This window comes from Triticum urartu, chromosome 7 (assembly GCF_003073215.2).
Source record: "Triticum urartu cultivar G1812 chromosome 7, Tu2.1, whole genome shotgun sequence".
Taxonomy (NCBI): domain Eukaryota; kingdom Viridiplantae; phylum Streptophyta; class Magnoliopsida; order Poales; family Poaceae; genus Triticum; species Triticum urartu.
Genome location: NC_053028.1, coordinates 653,320,206 through 653,342,021, shown reverse-complemented (window position 1 = coordinate 653,342,021; position 21,816 = coordinate 653,320,206). Strand labels below are relative to the sequence as shown.

Below are 21,816 nucleotides of genomic sequence, written 5' to 3'. Positions count from 1 at the left end.
AACCACCACCGTGCTCTAAAAAGATATAAGTGAAGCACTAGAGAAAAGTTATCTAGCTCAAAAGATATAAGTGAAGCACATAGAGTAATCTAATAAATTCCGATTCATGTGTGTCTCTCCCAAAAGGTGTGTACATCAAGGATGATTGTGGTAATCTAAAAAGCAAAGACTCAAATCATTCAAGACGTTCCAAGCAAAACACATATCATGTGGTGAATAAAAATATAGCCTCAAGTAAAGTTATCGATAGATGAAGACGAAAGAGGGGATGCCTTCCGGGGCATCCCCAAGCTCAGGCTTTTGGTTGTCCTTGAATTTTACTTTGGGGTGCCTTGGGCATCCCCAAGCTTAGGCTCTTGCCACTCCTTGTTCCAAAATCCATCAAATCTTTACCCAAAAACTTGAAAACTTCACAACACAAAACTCAACAGAAAATCTCATGAGCTTTGTTAGTATAAGAAAACAAATCACCACTTTAAGGTACTGTAATGAACTCATTCTTTATTTATATTGATGTTAAACCTACTGTATTCAAACTTCTCTATGGTTCATACCCCCTGATACTAGCCATAGATTCATCAAAATAAGCAAACAACACACGAAAAATAGAATCTGTCAAAAACAGAACAGACTGTAGAAATATGGATAGTTAAAATACTTTGGCAACTCCAAAAATTCTAAAAAATAGGAGGACCTAAATAATTTGTATATTGATCTACTGCGGTTGGAATTGGTATTTTATCGCTCTCTGGTAAAAAATGAAAATTATTCTTGTGAGCACATACTTTCTGTTTTTATTAGCAAGATCAAACAACAATCACCCAAGAAGATCCTAAAGGCTTTACGTGGCACAAACACTAATTAAAACATAAAAAACAATCATAACAGAGGATAGATGATTTATTTATTACTAAACAGGATCAAAAAGCAAGGAACAAAAATAAAATTGGGTTGCCTCCCAACAAGCGCTATCGTGTAACGCCCCTAGCTAGGCATAAAAGTAAGAATAGATCTAGGTATTGTCATCTTTGGTATGCAATTCTTCAATTGAGCACTTATAACCTTAGGAGGTTCTTTGTTTTTGCTAATGATCAAACTCCTAGGTAGGAAATCAAGAAATTCATTTGTAGCAAAAAGGTTCCTAATTGTGGAGAATGCAGATGAACTTGTCTCCTAATTATGGGATGCGCTTCTGATTGCTGCCCGCTAGTACTTCTCTGTTGTGATCCTTCACAATTTTGCTCCAGTCTTTGACTATTAAGACTTGCTCGCTTTGATAAATCATGAATGCACTCATGTGCAATACAGGATATCTTGGCCGTAAGCTAACCATTGTCATGTGACCTTTAGGCTCGATCCAATGAGGCACAACATTCATCGGGGGTCCCTGTTGAAGAACATCATAGTAACATACTTAGCAATGAAGTTTACCTTAAAAATAATGTATGCAAAATATGCACCGAGGACAAATAGTAAAAATCTTACCATCTTTCCTAAATAGATGTGATCGTAGTTCATTACGCACACTAGTGGTCGCACATATTGAGTACTAATATTTCGAAGTTCAGGAAAATAACCTGTCTTGACAGTATCAAGATCCTCAAGCCATGAAACATAATGACATATCTCCTCGTAGTTTAGTTCATCCCCAAGACAGTAGTAGGTGTTGTCTACCAAGCGCCAGACATGTTTGCTTGAATGGAAATAAGCTATCAATAGAAATTAGTTGTCAACTATTTTTAAATAAACAATATAAATTCCTTAATAAATATGATTGATAAACTCACACAATGATAGAACTGAAGGCGTCTGCATATCGACCCAGATGTCGATATTACCTTCAATTTTATCTTTCGGACGAATATTAAAGGTGATAAGCATATTAGGCTCAAATGCATAAGTCTTGCATAGAGTTCTCCAGTTTTTGCATTCAAAATAGGAGTAAGTGTTTGCATTGTATAATTTTGCGGCAAAAGTATAACCATGCTCGGTCCTCAAGTTAACTCTCTTTACCTCCATGATGTCCATAGTATTGAAACCAATCTTATCTAAGACATAAATTCTTGCATGGCAGGGGATACACTAGTAGAATTGTAAAAAATTATAAGTTAAAGCAAAAGAAGCAAAAGTCATGCTTAATTACGAAAAAAGACTTGTCGTTGTGACTTACTATATCCACTTCGGATGTCTCATCTAGCATGATGTTGAAGCGCCTACCACCAACTAGGTGAGGCCTGTCGCACAGGTCGCGCTCGTCTTCGTAGTATTCACACATAACGAATTCCCTTTCGTCGTCAGACATTTCCTATGTTCATAGTTGAAACATTGAAAATTGGTCGAAGGCAACTACTAGGAAACTCAGCACATAGATCACTATTACTCAATATACAACGGGTTGACTTTAGGTTGGTCGAGTCTTCCTTCCTAAACTCTTATCTCACGTATATGGTGGGAACTCCCTCTCTGATATTGCGACCATCGGTGATGGTCGCTACTCCTCCTTTCCCTAGTGCATTACAAATATTTAGCACAAGGAAAAGAAGGAGAAGCAACCCCTAGGACAACAGTCGGCATTCTTCTTCTCTCATATATGGTGGACACTCCCTCGCCGATTTTTTGACCATCGATGATGGTCGCTACTCCTTCTTCCCCTAGTGCATAACAAAGGTCTAGCACAAAGATAAGAAGGAGAAGCGACCCCCATGACAATAGTCCGCATTCTTCTTCTCTCATATATGGTGGAGACTCTCCCTCACTGATTTTTTGACTGTCATGTATGGAGTCCCGACAGACTTAATGTCAACTCGAAATGACGTTTAATTCTCTTTCTAGCAAATCCGGGGCACTTGATATTTCCTACATATTCTAGCACAAGTCATGCTTAAATTCACAGAAAAATCCGGCATGACCTTTGCTAAAATAGGACATATCGGACGCCTGAAATTTGGCGGAATCGAAATGAATCAATACTCTGGCAAAACATAGCCCACTCGGATTTTCCCACATTCCCACATGAGCATAAACTGGTGCTCATTGCATTTCAATGGTTCAATATTGACAAAAACATTTCAATATATTTCTACTCTAATTCGACTCTATTCAACACCGAGGAGTAGAGAAGGAGGTGGACTTTTAGCTCACCAACTCGGGTATAGAGGAAGTAGAGGTAGCTCGGATGACGATCACTCCAAGGAGACATGACCCTACAAAGCCTTCATATTCCACCGAGTGAAAATTTTAGACCATCAAATCTCATATAGCATTCTTTGATGACAAAGTGATAATGACATAAAAAATAATTAAATTTTCCAATACATTTCTATATTGAAGATAAAAATTACAAAAAAATCCTATACCTAAATTTTCTTACTAAATTTTTTTATTACTAAATTTGATACCTAAAAATTTCTCATGTAGCATTCCAATAGATTTCTATAATTGAAAATTTTCTATACCTAAAAATTATATTACTAAAATTTTCTATTACTAAAACTTTTTTATATTCAAAAGACCTATTCACTAGTCTTCTATCCTATTCAAAATACCTACATTCTACCTATATTTTCTATTTTATTCTATTCAAAATACCTACATTCTGTTCATATAACTTATATGTTCTATTTTACTCAAAATAATTAACATCGATGGGGGGAGGAAGGGAGGAGGGAGGGAGGGAGGTAGGGAGGAGAGAGCCGAGATGGCGGCAGATGGAGGGGGAGGGAGGAGGGAGGAGGAGGATGGAGGAGGGGCGACGGATGGAGGTGGGGCGACGGGAGGGGAGAGGAGGGCGGCGAGAGGAGGAGGGCGGCGAGAGGGAGGGGAGAGGAGGGCGGAGAGGGAGGGAGGGAGTTACCTTGGGGGCGCTGGTGGGCGACGGCGCGCGGCGAAGTGGGCGAGTGAGAGTGTGAGGGGAGAGTGAGGACGCGCGCGGGCCGGGGCGTGTGGATAAGGTGCCTGTAGTAGTAGCGCTGGTCCTTAACAACTACTACTGCTAAGATACATAGCAGTAGCGCGTTAGTGGAACAAGCGCTATTGCTAAGTTCAATAGCAGTAGCGCTTTTTATGTATGAGCGCTACTAGTATATCTAGCCTGCCTGCAACGGTCTGGTAATTATAATAGTAGCGTGTTTTGTATCTACAGCGCTACCACTATGTGCATGGTAGCAGTGCTTTTAATGACAAAGCGCTGCTGCTACTTAGCAGGATCGCTTCCTTTTTAAAAGAGCAACTAGTGAGGTCCTGTATATAAGCATTTCCCTAGTAGTGCTAGTTGGGATCACGATCGTTACCATCTCTGAGTTGCAGCGTAAGAAGAACATGTCGATGTAGATCATATTTGGAGTCGCTCGAACCGTCGATGAACGATCCCGCGAACTGCCCATGAACGGTCCATCGAACCGAAGACCTAAAGCACGACCTCTCTACTTGGTTGCAAGCGTGCAACCTTCACGATCCGGCAGCGCTTCACCGTCCAGGGCTAATCATCGTTGGAAAATTAGAGGGGGGAGATTAGAACCACACCGGGATTCTAATTATGTGGATTAGAGGATTAGTCTAGTTCTAATTAGTTAAATAGGATCAAGTAGAACTACAAGTAGAAGAATTAGAGGAGGCTCCAAAACTTGTGTATTCAAATGGTGGAAATCCTCTAGTATATATAGGTTGGAGGGAAGAGGACTGGCGCCACAAAGGGGGAGTCCCTCCAAATTGCCGGCCAAGGGAGAAGGAGTTGGACTCCTCCCCCACTCCAATTCGGCATCATTCCTTAGGGAAGGGAGGCGCCTCCCACTTGGGCCCTTGTGGCCCAAGTTGCCTTCAACCTCTTGGACTTTTTAGCCCCCTTGATATTAAATACAAATTGTTTTAAATACGTTCAGGCCATTTTATATATAAGTTAACATCCATGAAAACATTTTACACCTATATATATTTATTGGTAATACCCAGTATTACTCTATATTCACTGAAACCCTTCCGGTGACCCCAAAACACTTCTAGATCCTCTCAAAATTATTCCGAATATTAATGAAACAATTACACAAATATATTATCATCACTCCCGTCCTACTAACACTCAGCAGATCATGATTTCCTTAAACTTGTGACCCCATAGGTTCGATAACTCATAGACATGAAGAAAACCCCTTCGTTCAATGACTGATAGCGGAAGCGTGGACGTCCATATAGATCCCTATGAGCACACAAATGATATTCGAGTGAACCTTTGGTTATCATGTGATGTTTCCTTTGCTTCGCGATACTTCACAAAAACCCGGGATGTGTCGGTATCCTCCTGAGTCATCACATGCTCACTATATTGATATCATTGTTACCGATTTTGTTTTTCTTTCTCATTGTCGCGTTCCGGCATCCCCGTGACGAAGTCACATGTGTCTGGCCAAACGATGATGGATGCCGTCACACCGAGAGGGCCCTAAGAGTATCTCTCCATCGTCAGAGGAGCAAATCCCACTTTTGAGTTATCTAGTCCCTTGTCAAACTTTCCGATGAACATGTAAGTTGTCATTATGATTACCGTGTTACAGGTGACATTTGAATAAATCCAAAATCCACCGGACGGTAAGAAGTGACTAGATACTCTCATGGTCTAAGGAGCAAAATCACGTGTAAACACTCTATGTTATTACAATTGGTTACATATGATTTTATTTCAATTCATAAGAAACAAGTTTGGGGCGATTCAATATGATCGCTCTTCCAACGTCATAATCTCAATGTTGTTTTAGGACTATTATTACACTTAACAATATCCTAAGATCCAAAAAACATGATCAGCAACAACACTTGAGCTAGTCTTAGAGGCGAGACTAGGAACCTTTATTTTATCCGTTTATCATTTCACATGTGCATACAAGTTTTTCACTGAATCACATATGCCAGGATCATAACAGTTATAGCATGAAATATTATAAAATATAATGATACAATATTATTGCCTCTAGGGCATATTTCCAACACGATCAAGCCCACACAATCGTTGGATTAGTAAATTTAGGTTGCGTCCTTCTCATGCAGAACAACGCCGTGTGTGGCCTCGTCTTCCTCGCCTCGCGTCATACCGCACTTGCTCCCAGCATCGCTCCTTGCCATCGCGGCAGCACCACAGCTGTGGGGCGGTTGGCCCCCTGCAACACCCTGGCGCCTTCCCTCCTACAACAGCGCTAGCGGCCATGGAAGCTTGCTTCTGCAGCGAAGCCGTTGGACGCATTGTAGTGGCTCTCATGGACCCCCCCCCCCGGTCTAGAGTGCCCACCTACTGCAATGCAACATCGGGCCGGCCATGCCAACGACGTCAACTCCAGGCGTCGCAGCAACGCTTCATTGCAACGTCGAGAAACCCCAAGTGCAACGTCGAGAAACCCCAAGTGCTGTTGGCGACTCTACATTGAGCCACCAGCAAGCACTGTGAGTGATGCATGGGAGCTTGGGGAAGCGGCCGACGAGCGCTCCATTGCAGCTATGTTGCAGCACCGGCGACGCGCAGAGTGACGCCCGCTCCCCTTGCACCCTCGTATTGGGTCGCCCCACCTTTGGCACCCCCTCTGAGCTGCGTACTCCGCCCCCTTTGCAGCTGTGGTGCTGCTGCAACCGCGGGGTTGCAACACGGCGATGATGCCGCACGTGAGTGGTCGGCGTCAACCCTTCCAGTTTGTAGCAACGGTGGTGCTCCCATGGTGAGGTTGCATTGCAGCGGAATTGTTTCGAAGAGAGCTAGTGGTCACGTCGCCCTTCGTTTTGTGGCGGGGATGCCGCAGGTGGTGGGGGTGGTCGCGACGCCATGGGAGCCATCCCCTCTCGAGCTAGACAAACGAGATATCGAGAGAGGAAAAACGAAGGGGAAGAATTGTGTGGAGCAGAGACGTCTCGAAGGGATAAGGCTGGAGCCTTGAGGGGAAGCGGTGCGGCAACACTAGACTTACATAGACTAACTACGCATGTTTAGATAAACTAGAACAACGCCCATGCGTACGGGATATAAATATTCTACTACGTTAGCTTGTGATTTACTTGTCCATAATATACGATTGTGTAAATAAATGTTCATCAAATTATGTCCGTGATTTACCTTATATTTTGATCAGAAGTGATTTACCTACTCATAGTATGCGATTGTGTAAATAAATGTTCATCAAATTATGTCCGTGATTTACCTTATATTTTGATCAAAAGTGATTTATCTGCACATAGTATGCGATCGTGTAAATAAATGTTCATTAAATTATGCCTGTGATTTACCTTTTATTTCAATCAGTAGTTTGGTAAGTAAATTAAAATGGAATTGGTTCAGAAGGTAAGTAAATCAAGGTGATTGATTATTATACGGGGAAGGTTGGACGAAGGGGTGATGTGAAGAAAGATGAAACGGGACCTTATATTCTTTTCAAGTAAAGTAGAGATAGAGATAGAGAAACCAATGTGGCGAATTGGTGTTTAGGGGAGGAAGGAGCCCACACCCTTAAATTCAGGGGAGGAGGGGGGGGGGGGGGGTGGGGTTTGTTTAGATTAGTTTACAAGGTTTTACATACTTGCATATGGTCTTTGTAGGTGTAGGATTATTTTTTTTGAAGCATAAGTACAGACACAAGCGCTCATATACACGCGCATACACTCACCCCTATGAACGCACACACGCACACCCTACCTCTATGAGCATCTCCGAAAGACTGAGCCGGCATATCATCTTAAGATTTACGAGTGGTGGACGGGTTGCAGGGGCACGATCGCTCAGCGGACGTGGTTTAAGTTCTCGTTATTATGGGCCGGTGAAAAACAAGTGTTTTTCAAGTATACATGTGATATTTCCCACCATGAGCAACCTTAAAACGGTTTCATTATTATATTATATAAACCCTCTTATTAAAACTTACGACAGTACTAATTACCCAAACAAGAGAGGTGCTATACTTATGGACATATTCTCACGGGGTTTTTGTTACGGACTCACATGTAGAGTTGTCGTCGAAGAAGATTAGGGAGGAGAGGTCCCACCAGCTAAATCAGGGGTTTGGTTGGAGAGGGGGAAGTCCGTAAAACTAGTCTGTACTAGAATTCTGTAAGCGTAGCATTTTCCCCCAAACAACCACACTAACTTAACTAGTGGGAGTGTTACTTCCTCTGTCCAGGTGCATGGTGACCAAGGCAGAGGGAAAACCAAGAGAATTGAATGTTTATTTGCTAATTAATAGCATTGTATGCAATGAATTGACCAGTACATGCCGTGTTTGATAGTCTCAAGTCATTGAAAGCATACACGCCCCACATTTCTTATTGATTGATTATTTTATTTATGTTAACAAACAAAAAACAAGATGAGATTAATGCATCACGCTCACGCCTTGGAATCATTTAATTTTTGTATGGTGACTTACATATCTAAACGGAGGGAGTAACATAGGGGTTGTTTGTTTTCAGGGACTTTTTTGTGTAGGGACTAGAAAAAGTCCCTCTTAGAGACTTTTTTACCAAACGAGAGGGACTTTTTAGGAACTAAACTAGGCATTTGGGATTAAATGAAGAAGACTCTCAAAGAGAGTCTTTTGGGGACTTTTTGGGATTTTTCCAACAATGCCCCTCCATGTATCTATTGGCCCGCCATCCCATGGTATTGTTTGATGGTTATTTTTCTATATACTAGGGACAACATGGTCATTTAATAACCTCTAGAAAGGGACTAGAGACTTTTTAGTCTCTAAAAACAAACAAGGAGGGACTTTTTAGGAACTAATGACTTTTTAGTTGGGACTAGAAAAAGCGACTAGAGAATCAAACACCACCTATGATTGAGAATTTGACGAGGCAGATGTAGTAAGTGGAGCACTGGAAAACAACTCTTCTTTAACACGTCCACGGACGAACATGCAGGGCCGTGCGCCTTCTTCCGTTTCTTCTCCGTGTCTACCATGCATTCGTGCATATACAGATCGACCGAGGCTGACACGCGGGGCCCCGTCACCTGGCGGCCCACGCCACAGCGACACGAAATGGGCCCCGTCGCGTTGCGTGCTCAAAATAAGTTCGCTTGGTCAGTCAGTCAGGCGGTCCACGGCCATGGAAGGCAAAGAGGGATTCTGATTCCTCGCTTGCCATAATAAATACGAGGGGGAGGGAGTGGGGGTTTTCTGAAAGTGGTGTGCGTGAGAAGCCAGCCAGTGGAGGAACCAGCGAGGGTTTTCATCTCCCGCTCCGCTCCGCTCCAGCCCAGGAGGTGCAGATCCGCCGAGCAAGCCGTCATTGCCGCCGGTGACCCGTCCCAGAGGCCAAGGTGACGACGAGCTCTCCTCCTCTCCATCGCCTAGCCAGCCACGCACCCTCGCTGCATTTTCTTCTTGGAGTGATTTCTCTCTTTCTCGTCTCTGCGTGAATCTGTTTCTGTGCTAGTTTCCGATAGTGTTGATTTCTCTCCGGGCGTTTTCTTGCCGATCGAGGATAGATAGATCCATGGCGCTGGCGCCCTAGTCGCCAGCTAGGTCGGTGGTTTTCAGGGTTTTCCTGCAGCGGTTTACATTCATCTTCTCGATGGTCCGCATTTTCGCTTTTTTTTTAACTTTGTGATGAGTGAAGAGTGAGTCACTCATAATGCTTGCTTGCTGGTTTCGCCTGTGCACGAGGGTTTTCAGGTTGGTCTGGCCATGTGTTTCCCCCCCTATTTTTGGGTGCAGAAAGTAGGGTGATGTTTTTTTTTCTTTTTTTTGAGGGAAGTATGGTGGTGTTTTTGGGATGCGGTCGATCCGGAACAGCGACACGTTATTAATTATATTTTCTACGCAAACTACTACGAAGGGACTTACTCTCATTTCCTCCCCTAACCCTAGACGGCATCGAATGCTGTGAACTTGTGGTTTCGTAACAATGGAACTGGGGGGAAACCACCCCTATTGCATAAAAAAAGTTATGCTGATGTTGTACCAATTGATTGTTTCACTGGTTCTTAGATTCCAGATTATATTACTTGTCCGCATTTTTTTCTTTGCTCGGTCTGAATCACCTCCTGGAGTTGGGAATACAACCCCTAACTTCATTTCTCCTTTCTTTGTGGGAAACATACCATGTATCTATCATCAGAAGATATTTTCATGTTACATAAGTTGCATCCTTTTTATCAATTTGCTTCATATATTTAGGGAACTAATTAATCGTGGAGCAGTGCACACAATGTCTGGTTAATTCCCTGCCCAACTAAGAGTACATCCTTGCTGAGCGAATTTCCTTGCTGTGTGTTTTCCTTGCAGATAGATGGAGTCGCAGACTCAGAGCAGCAAGGGCGATTCCAGCAAGTCACCAATGCCGCACGGTGGCGAGGGCGACGAACCCAGCAAGGGAGATTCCAGCAAGTCACCAATGCCACATGGTGGCGAGGGCGATGAACCCAGCAAGGGTGATTCCAGCAAGTCACCAATGCCGCACGGTGGAAGGGCAATGAACCCAGCAAGGCGCCGCCCACGCCTCAGATGCTTCCCATCACAAGGCCACCCAAGCCCAGCACAAGGGGGCGGCGCATAACGCTGCTCACCAACCACTTCAAAGCCTCCTGGAAGCCAGCGCATGACTTCTTTTACCACTATCACGTACAGCAATCCCTCATCCTAAACTAGTCCATCCATCACCATTCCATTTCTTCAACTTGATTTCCATGGTCACCTGCCAACACTTGGTTTCGAATTTTCCATCCACAGGTAGATCTCAAGTACGGCGACGGTCAACCCGCTGCTGGGGAACGCGTGGGGAGGAAAGTGATGAGGCAGCTATACGAGACCTACGCCTCTGACCTCGCAGGCAAGCAATTCGCCTACGATGACGAGACGGGCCTCTACACCGCTGGGCCTCTTCCTTTTACCACCAATGTGTTTGATGTTGCCGTGGTCGATGCCTCATCCAGAAGGTAAAACATTCATCTGCTCCATCACCCGTTCCAGCTGTGATCTATTCTTGAGCTCACCTCCTGTTGATTGTGGGAATCGTCTTGACAATCAACCTGCAGGATCGCAGCAACGAGCGGGGGCCCCGGAGGAGATGGCAGCCCGGGACGAAGTGACACGAAGAGAGTGAAAATGGCAGTAGACCCCAAAATTTTCAAGGTGGAGATAACCTTCGCGGCAAAGGTTCCGATGAATTCCTCGCAGGATGCTCTTCGGGTTCTCGACATCATTCTGCGGCAGCACTCTACAAAACAGTATGTTCTTAAGTTTATGTAGCACAACCTGTTCGATCTATTTATCAAATGTTGCAAACTCTATGATGGCTCTCTGTTAGGTTCTTATTATAAGAGCATCTCCAACAGCCGCGGTAAAAAACGCGCGCGCGGTAAACCGAATCTTTTGGACGCGCGGGACGTTTCGGCGCGCTCCAGCGGTGGCGGGAAAATCGCGCGTGGGGGAACGGTTTGCGCGCGCGGGGGAAAAGGCGGCAGGTCGCGCGCTTTTTTTGCCACACCGCTTCCGGCGCGCCTATAAAATGCGGCGCGCGCCACACGCCTATTGCACACGCTTCTCTTCCTCTTCCGTTGCCACACGCCCCTCCACTGCTTCCGCTGCCACCCGCGCCACCGCTCCAGCGCCCCGCCACCATGCCGCCGCGCCGCCGAGGAGTGTCGGGCTACCGTGGCGTCCGCCAGCGCCCCAACGGCGGGTTCTACTCGGAGATACGGTCCGGCCAACTCCGGCTTGGCCTCGGCACCTTCGAGACGGCGCACGAGGCCGCCCGCACGTACAACGCGGCGGCGTGGCGCCTAGGCAGGCCGCGCCAGCAGATGAACTTCCACAATGTCCACACGCTGCAGCAGGCGCTGGACGTCGCCCCGCCGCCTCGTCTTCGCACGGCACAAGACCGTGCGGAGCACGCTGAGCGGCAGAACCGCCTCCTCGTCGCCCATGAGGACGAGCGGGTCATGGCGGAGTGGCGCCAACAACACCCGGAGGACGTATCCTACGAGCAAGCCTACTGGGCAAGGCGCCGCGCTGAGCGGTTGGACAGGCGTCGGCGGAAGGCCCTGGCGCTATCCCAGTGCGATGTAGTTGAGAGTGGTGGTGAGACGATCTTTACATCTAATGATGATCGTTGGGAAGACATGTGGCTCGATACCTCGGATCAGACCAGCGAGGATGGAGACGATGACGATGATGACGATGACTGGGAGTAGGCTGTAGCTGCACTAGTAGTTTTTATCTATGTCCTTGTACTATCTAAATAATTTTTATCTATCTATGTTATGGAACTATGTAAAATATCTATGTATCGTTTTTTCTATCTATGAATTTTATTTTAAAAAATGTACGCATTGTTTAGCGCGCGCTGCATTTTAGCGCGGCCGCTGGAGCTACGCGCGCGCGTTCAATTTTGACGCGACTGCTGGAGCCACCGCTGCCGGCCGCGCCAAATGATTTTTTTGCACGCGGCGCGTTGAGCGGCTGTTGGAGATGCTCTAGCAAACAATTCCATGTTCTTATACTCACTCGGCTTTCTTGCTGGCTGCAGGAATTGCCTTTTAGTCCGACAGTCTTTTTTCCATAAAGATTCCCGTTATGTGGAGTTGGGTGGCGGTGTTCGCGGTTGTCAGGGTTTTTATTCTAGCTTTCGACCCACTCAAAGTGGGCTCTCGCTCAATGTTGGTATGTTTATAATCTCGAGGCCTAATTTGCATGAGCTTCCTGGAAAAAAGTTTGTTACAAGATTGAAGGTGGCATATTTGCACGTGTGATTGATTATTGAATTTTTTGCAGATTTAACCACCACGATGGTAGTGAGACCCGGGCCTGTGATTGACTTTCTACTCTTCAACCAGGATGTGAAGGACACTTCCAGAATTGACTGGCGCAAAGTATGTTACAACCTAGTAATTTCTTAGTAGATGTTCAGTCCTTCAAGAATCCATCACTAGACTTAACATGTTTACCTGCTCTAACCTTGGTCACCCTTGACATGATTTTAGGCCAAACGGGCACTGAACAAATTAAGGATCGAGACCATTCACACGAAGATGGAATTTAGTATTGCTGGATTGTCCGAAAAGAATTGCAATGAGCTGACGTAAGATGTTATTACTCTTGAATTGTTATATGCAAGTTCAGGGCATACGCCTCACGTCCTCTTGTTTCAATAAATTCATTCTTGTTCTAGTTTCCCACAAAAGCAAAAGGATGGCAACACTGTGGATGTAACTGTTTATGATCACTTCATGAATCGTTGGTCTATGAAGATGGAAAAGTCTGCTAATTTGCCCTGTCTAATTGCGGGTAAGCCAGAGCGCCCAACATACCTCCCGCTGGAGGTCCGTCCCTCTCTTCCTGTTCTCGTTTTGAGTCATTCTTTTGGTGCAAAGTTTCTTGTGTTTTTGGTGCTAATTTCATGTTTGCAACCAGGCTTGCGTTCTAGTGCCATTACAAAGGTATAAAAAGTCTCTGTCGACGTTGCAAAGGTCAAAGCTGGTGGAGGGATCCAGGCAGAGGCCGGACCAAAGGATGTTGAGCTTGTCTGGTGTATGTTACTCTGATACCCTGAATTCAGCTATACTGCAGGAGATATGTTCACAGGGTCTAAAAATATCAAAAAATACAATAAATCTCAATTTTATTTACCCAGGTGTTGCGTGCCAATAATTACAATTCCGATCCAGTGCTGAGGGAATGCGGCATTGTGATAGATCCAGAGTTTACTCAAGTCGAGGGTAGAGTCCTTCAGGCACCACAGGTTAGGAGAGCCATACTGCTCTTTTCATTGGATGTATGTCTTTGAACGCCTACTATGCAGGCCCTTTGCTGCTTGCATCTAATTAAATATCGTAATGTGCAGTTAAACTCTGCAGATGGTAGAGAACTTCATACACCTAATGGGAGGTGGAACTTCAATAATGACGTGAGCACCTGAACATACCTCTTGATTGAACTCTACACATGTGCACTGTAAACTCTTTATTGTTGCGTATTGTTATCGATGTGGTAACATTCCCAGTTCTGCTCTCCAGAGGTTCATTCAACCCATAAAAGTGAAGATGTGGGGAGTTGTTAATTTTTCTGCACGATGTAATGTTGAAGATCTTGCCAGGCGCCTTATCCAGTCTGGTGCCAAGAAGGGAATTGTGAGTTAACTTTTTTTGCCTAATCTTGGGCTTTTTCAAAAAATTCTGGTATTGATCAACCAGTTCTATTTGCAGGAAATGGCCGAATGTGGCGTTATTGAGGAGAGGCACCAAATGAGACGAGAGCCTCCGACAAAAAGGGTGGAGGCTATGTTTCAGCAGATTAAAGCAAAGTTAACACGAAAACCAGACTTTCTCTTTCTCCTGTGCGTTCTTCCTGAGAAGAACAGTGACATCTACGGTTTGCTCTGCTACCTCAGCTTTGCAAATAAGCTTTATTATGTCTTAATTTATTATCCAAACCTCAATTTTTCTTATCAGGACCGTGGAAGCGCGAATGCCTTGTGGAGCATGGTATCTTTACGCAATGCTTAGTTCCTCCTCCCAATATCAAAGATCAGTACCTCACAAATGTGCTGCTAAAGATAAATGCCAAGGTTTGCAGTGTGATCTATATTTTCATCTTCAATGTACCACACAATTTAGATTTGTTAGCTGAAAAACTGAATGCTTTGCTTTTGTTTTGTTTCGTTTTTGCCAATCCAGCTGGGCGGGTTGAATTCATTGCTAAAAAAGGAAACAACCCGTGCTATTCCTCACGTGTCGAAGGTACCAACCATCATCTTTGGTATGGATGTTTCCCATGGTTCACCAGGACGAAACGTGCCATCGGTTGCTGCAGTAAGTTTTGCTTATGTTTACAGTTTCCTACAGTAATAAAGTCTGGAGAGATTTTCCAACCGACAATTCGCTTACTCACCCAGGTGTTTTTTGGCTTTTACCTAGGTGGTTAGTTCATTGAAGTGGCCAATCATGTCAAAGTACAGAGCTTCTGTGTGCACTCAGTCACCCAGGCTGGAAATGATTGATACCTTGTTTAAGCCAGTTGGAGACGATGATCATGGCCTCATTAAGTGAGTTTCTTATGCTTGGATTTATAGAAGTGCAATTTAAACAATTGTAATAGCAATGCTTCCTAATTATACATATGCTTTTGTTTTGTTGCTCACTGGGACAATAACAATTTCAGGGATTCACTAGTTGACTTCCTCAGAAACAACGATGGTCAGAGGCCGGAACAAATTATCATTTTTCAGGTCAGTAGTCCTCTCTGAGATAATTGGTAGTAGACTTTGCATGTAAGCAGCATAATTTTTCTGTAGTAATTGGTGGACTATTTGTGTTGTCCCTCGATGTTAAGAGTGCAAACTGACTCTAATACTCGATGACATCTCTAAGTTTACTTTGGCACCCTGATTTCTAAGGAAACTCTGTTGTCTTGATGTTAGGGATGGTGTTAGTGAGAGCCAGTTCAATCAGGCACTGAACGAGGAGCTGGCTCAGATCATGGAGGTAAACATAAATGATGTCCCATTCCTCATGATCCAGTTCTGGACAGTAATGTCTTTTTAATTGATACAGGCATGCAAGTTTTTTGGCGGCAAGCATTTTGATGGCAACTGGTTCCCCAAGTTCACATTGATAGTTGCACAGAAGAATCATCACACCAGATTTTTCTTGCGAAATGGACAGAGACCTGATCAAGTGAATAATGTCCCCCCTGGTAACCTACATCTTTTATCTACACACCTACCACAGAACTATTGTTTACTACGTACAATTTTGTATGGACTAAATGAGCAATTCTTAGGCCTTTTTACTCATACATTCTTATCATAGTCCTATTTTCCCCTTGTGTAGGTACTGTGGTTGATAGAGGAATCTGCCATCCCACACACTATGATTTCTACATGTGTGCTCATGCTGGCATAATTGTATGTTCTCTCTACCTTGTGATTTGTGATTGTTGCTCACTGTGTTGCAAATGATTATTTGAATCTAAGTCGTTCTGCTTTTGTGTTGCAGGGGACTACAAGGCCAACACACTACCATGTCCTCCACGACGAGATAGGCTTCTCTGCTGATGAGATGGAAGAGCTCGTGCACTCCCTATCCTATGCGTATGTCCATTAAAGCATTTAGTTACAAAAGATTCAGCTGTTACCTTGCCTCCGATCTTCGCTGCATCCTTTTGATATTTCAATGCTTGCGAACTCGTTTCAGGTACCAGAGGAGCACCACAGCAATCTCAGTAGGTAAGCATGATTTCCCATTACTTGATTCCGCAACATGTATCAGAAGGCATGGCTGATCATCTGATTTTCCCTCTCAGTTGCTCCCATCTTCTACGCACACCTTGCCGCGGGCCAGGTGGCCAAGTTCACCAGGCTCGATGACATGTTGGAGACGTCTTCCCAGGCTGAGGCTGCTCCGGTGCCAGAGCTGCCTCGTCTGCATCGCAATGTAGCGTCATCGATGTTCTTCTGCTGAGTCGCACATTTTCCCCATCGTCAGTGGTTGGAAGCGACGGAAACTTTCTCAAATGCTACACGGAACCGGTCATGGTGTTCATGCCTGAGCGCTGAAGTATGCTTTTGGTCTTAGCTGCTAGATTTAGTGGGTGTTATCTCGACGAACAATATTTGATTGCTATCATGGTGCTTTCTGTGGAGTTCCTTGCCAACAATAATCTGAACTTTTGTTAGTCAGGACCTGAAACTCTGCTGATGTGCAAGGTGCCTACATATTTTGGATGTGAAGTTCATAAATATTGTCGGCAGCATGTCCAATGGTTAAGCTTCGGATTCTCAGTGTCTTTATAGTTTTGTGATTATGTACTTTGCTGTCAATTTACTAAAAGTACCTGGCTTTTGACCCCGCTTACAAGAAATATACTAAAATAAGTGAAAACAATGTAAAATATAGAATTGGCCATTATTAAGTTTGTTTCTTTTACAACCCAAAGGGAAAAATAATAAATGCAACTATGAAATAATTAGTAGAGGATACTAGTTATCTACAAGTTGCAATCAAGAAGTATAGGTAATTTGCATTTCCAACGGTTAAGTTTCGGATTCTCAATAAGTGTCTCTATAGTTTTGTGATTATGTACTTTGCTGTCAATTTACTAAAAGTACCTGGCTTTTGACCCCGCTTACAGGTTAGAGGAGATTGTAGTGAAATATACTAACATAAGTGAAAACAATGTAAAATATAGAATTGCCCATTATTAAATTTGTTTCTTTTACAACCCAAAGGAAAAATAATAAATGCAACTACAAAATAATTATTAGAGGATACTAGTTATCTATAAGTTGCAATCAAGAAGTAATAGGTAATTTTCATTTTCAGATCAGTGCAAAAATAGCAGGAGAGAAAGAAAACGTCAATCCTTTAGTCAATCAAGCCAGCCTTTCTCATATTTTGACTCCAATTTACATCTAAAGTCCCCGCATGGTTTGTACTAATCACTAATGAAACCTGATTTACAACAATTGTATAAATAAGACTACATTGAGCATCAAAACTCAAATCAGATGGCAGATGGGAAAACTCTAAAGCTGATGCAATATAATATCGAACAATTTGAGGTAGAAATCAGATGAATCATATCGCAGGTCCCTGAGGTGTGAGTCATGCTTTTTCTATAGAATTGATTCTTCAATCTTCATATAGACAAATGACTGAGGCGATCTATGATCTTCCAATATTTTATTTAGTGCTCGAACCTACCTTGAAATATTCAGGCTCATCAAACTCAAGACCATCTATCAGCAGATCATACTTGTATTCCATATGAGAGCGCAAGCAGTCAAGAACAGCCAAGACATGATTTACTTGTTGGCTCTTTGATCTGTCTTCTGCTGTGAAGGTATAAACCTTATTGCCAATTTCTATCCAGCTGCACCCAGTGTTCGTCTTCAGTCCTCTCTCCTTCATCATCATCCTCACTCTGGCCACATCACTCCAGCAATCAATGCTAGCATATAGATTTGCTAGCTGTACATGAGTTGCAGCACAACCTGGCTCCAGCTTAAGACGGTGCTCTGCAGCATGGATGCCAATCGGAATATTCCCATGCATCCTACAGGCAGCCAGCAGAGAACCCCATATGACTGCATTTGGGGACGTGGACATTGTATGGATCAAATCCCATGCTTCATCGAGCAATCCTGCCCGGCCGAGGAGGTCAACCATACACGAGTAGTGATCTAACTCTGGTTCCATTCCAAGTCTGATCATTGCCTTGAAGCAGCGCCGGCCTTCCTCTACAAGGCATGCATGCCGACATGATGACAGGATGCCAAGGAAGGAGATTGCATCAGGCACTACGTGCTCCTCCTCCATTTCTTTTAGCAAGCTTAGGCAGTGCTCAGCAAGGCCATGCTGTGAATATCCAAATATCATGGAGTTCCAAGAAATCAGGTCCTTGCACGCAATGCTCTCAAATATGGACTGGGCCTCATCTATACTCCCACACTTTGCATACATTGATATCAGTGCATTTGAGACATGCACACACAAATCAAAACCCATTCTCAGTTCTAGACTATGAACACTTTTACCAAGTGCAAGAAGTGCGTGGTTAGTGCACACACTGAAGATAGTGGCAAATGTGATGTCATTAGGCCTGCACGCTGACTGCCTCATCAGCTGAAACACCTGGAGGCAAGGCTCAACCTTATTATCCTGCGCATAACCAGAAATGAGTGCTGTCCACGACACGGTATTTTTAACTGGCATGTTCTGAAAAACCTGACAAGCATTCTCCAGTTGATAACATCTTGCATATAAGCTGATTAGAGAGGTGCCAGAAAGGACTGACAATTCATAACCAACTTTCACCAGTAGAGCATGGAGCTGGACACCTCCCCTAATGGATTGCTTAACAGCACAAAAGCTCATGGCAGATGCTAAAATAGATATATCCGCACTCATTCCTCTCCTATGCAGCTCCACAAGTAGCATAAACTTGTTTCCCTTTGCGAGCTTATTAATGGAAGGACAAGCAGAGATATCATTAGAATCAACGGTATTGGGTAAAATTTGCTCTGTATTATTGCTTGAGCCAACAAACTGCACTTTTCCATTACGCATAACACGATTTTCTGGCTGAACTCCCATTATGTCATGCATACAGTCGTTGATAAGGCGGCGGTGAGATGGACCTTCCTCCTTGCCATTATATGCCTTCCCTGGCACGAGGTGCATGACTCTCAATGCATCATGGATGCCACGAACCCCTTGCTTTCTTGATCTCTCGGGTGATAAGTGAGTGCCAAAATTCGCCACGCAAAGACGAATCAGTGACAACGATGGTAAATGTTTGCTGAAACGATACCAGAGGAGATGGCTGCTGAAACGGTACCAGAGGAGATGGCTGTGTTTGTGCATGGCCAAAGTTGTCCATGGGCAAACCCAAAAACATGCACAGGAAGTCGTGCAGAGCCTCCGTTTGGAAAGGCCTAGCAGCATGAACAGCTAAGCCCACACCTGGTGAAGGGAAATAGAGGCATTCAGTTAGTTGTGCTTATCATGAAGGAAGATTTACTAATCCACTGGTCTCAGCTTTATGCATATAATAAGCAGATTGTGGCTGCATTACTCACCCTGCAGCACCTCTTCCAGCATCCTTGAATACGAACATCAAGTTAAGGAGATTTTGACTGGATAGCAAGCTTGGATGCCAATAATAACTGTCCCCACAGCAACAGAGAAGGCATAGTTAGTAATACTAGTGCGGAAGACAATTTTGTACAGAAGCTCTTTTATTATGCCAATCGAAAGAAAGCAGAATAAAATTCAACCTATTGGCACGCACAGATACATGATTTTCTATTGAGCAGGGGCAGATGCTAAATACAATATATGGCTTAATTGCACAATAAAGCTAGAAATTAAACTCGATGCCTCACGACCCATCAGAATAGACATAATATGAAAAAACTACAAATAACATTACAGGTATAGAAAAGAGTACCAAATCAATGGCTTGCTTCATCTTATATTTGACAGTTTGTACAACAATTGACAAGAAAATGTTGAAATAGCTGTGCGCAACCACACACGCATAACAAAATCTCTATGCCTACCACTAAATTGCAGCACCAAAGCACGACACATACAGGACATTGGACACGTACACATACACACAGGATACGAAATGTTGAAAGCCACCGCCGGCTGCAGGCTGCCTCAAAACTCACCTAAACCGAGATGGACCAAGCGTGTGGTGTGGCGGCCGGGCACCGCAGGAGCAGCGCCTGCGCGGGCCCCGGGACGGGGCGAGGCGAGAGCAGGAGAGCTGCGGCGGTGCCGGCGCGGGAGCGGAAGCAGCACGCGGCGGCGGCGGCGCACGAGGCAGGAGCAGGCGAGCGGCGGCGGCGGCTCTTCCGGTGCGTGGCTGCCCTCGCTTGAGGCTGCGCGCGCGGTTGGGTTGGGCCGTTGGGGGAGAGCTCCAAACTAGATAGCACCATGTCTTGGCCTGCACGGTTGCTGTCTGCTAGGGCTATCTCTCGCCCGCTGCGAGATGTAGTTCCGTCTCGTGAGTTTCTTTTCTTCACTCTGTTTTCTTCGGTTTTTCTTTTTCTATTAGGGTTCCTTTTGTTTTTCTTTTTTTCTTCAGTTTTTTGGGTCCTTTCTTCGCTTTTCATCGGTTTTCTTTGATTGTTTTCTCTCTATTTTTATATTTTTTGCAGAAAATGTCTACATATCATACATGTTGTATATATTTGTCGTATACACCAGAAATATTGTTTATACATGTTTAATATTTTTCAAACACATAATTAACATTTTATCAAATATATATATTATGTATTTTTTCGTGCATAGTGTTATATATATATATACAAAACATTTTCATACATATTTAACATTTTTCACATATATGATTAATTTTTATATAATAGATCTTTTTGAATAAGTGTTAAAAAAATTTAAATACACATTGAAACTTATTTAATGATAAAAATATTGTTTTAAATTAGGAACATCTTTTTACATTGTATAATTTTAAAAAAAAAAATCACATATTTTTGAAACTCGTAAATTTTTAATTTTAATTTTTTTTGAATGGTAGGTAGCATTACTTTTCAATTACACGGGCATTTTTTACATTGTATAAACATTATTTACAATGTGACAGTACATTTTTTTAAATGCATGAACATTTTCAAAATGTTATAACATTTTTAACATTGTATAAAATTATTCTTACATTGTATACATTTTTAAAGGAGTTTTCAATGGCATATCAGATCATACTCTTTTTTCTTATGAGCTTTTTCTTGAAGTTTCTTATAAAATGTTTCTAATGAGGCGACATATGCAATACTTTCTATTTTTCCCACTGGGGTTTTTAAAGGAATGTATAGAAAGCATATTGTTCTCCAAACTCACCAACGAGTTTTCTCCTTCTTCAAAGTTTTTTCTCATATGTGTTATCAAGTTGACATAATCATTATTTGTTACATCATTTCCTCCTTATATTTTTTTTCATCGGGTTTAAAGGAGTTTTAGCAACATATCTATACTATTCTCCTCATATTTCCCCACAGGGTTTTTGGTTGACTCATCCTGTAAAGGCACATCCATCATGTTGTGGTTGTCGGGTATGTGTCGTTATGGTGGGTAGGGTCTAACAACAAAACTCTACCCATCCTGCTATGGTTGTCGGCTGCTTCAACTTTGTTTCTCTCTCTTCAGGAGGGCCCCAAATCCATAGAGGGCAAGCCCCTCTAAAGGCCCATCCATTTGGGTATCCTATCCAAGCTGATCTATATGTTCATATACTTCTGCTTTTGCCCTTCAAGCTAGTTATCTCTCTTACTCTTTTGTCAGATTCGCCTCTCAACACTCACGAAGCATAGGCTTCGATAGTA

At 43.5% G+C, this 21,816-nt stretch overlaps 1 protein-coding gene and 1 pseudogene across 1 annotated transcript; one reads left to right on the top strand and one right to left on the bottom strand.

Moving 5' to 3' along the window:
• Positions 1-10,254: 10,254 nt before the first annotated feature.
• On the top strand, positions 10,255-16,423 carry LOC125522907 (annotated as a pseudogene).
• Positions 16,424-17,307: 884 nt separating this feature from the next.
• Positions 17,308-20,374, bottom strand: LOC125522908 (pentatricopeptide repeat-containing protein At2g37320-like). Its single transcript, XM_048687953.1, has 3 exons — positions 20,140-20,374; positions 19,543-19,629; positions 17,308-19,426 (listed from the first exon to the last, which is right to left on the bottom strand). Exon 3 carries the CDS (start codon positions 19,406-19,408, stop codon positions 17,645-17,647), a length of 1,764 nt encoding a protein of 587 aa, XP_048543910.1. The 5' UTR covers positions 19,409-19,426; positions 19,543-19,629; positions 20,140-20,374; the 3' UTR covers positions 17,308-17,644.
• Between the last annotated feature and the right edge of the window lie 1,442 nt (positions 20,375-21,816).

Bases quoted from the DNA above. Each gene is read 5' to 3' on its own strand.
- LOC125522908 (XM_048687953.1), bottom strand. From the start codon at position 19,408: ATGCTGCTAGGCCTTTCCAAACGGAGGCTCTGCACGACTTCCTGTGCA.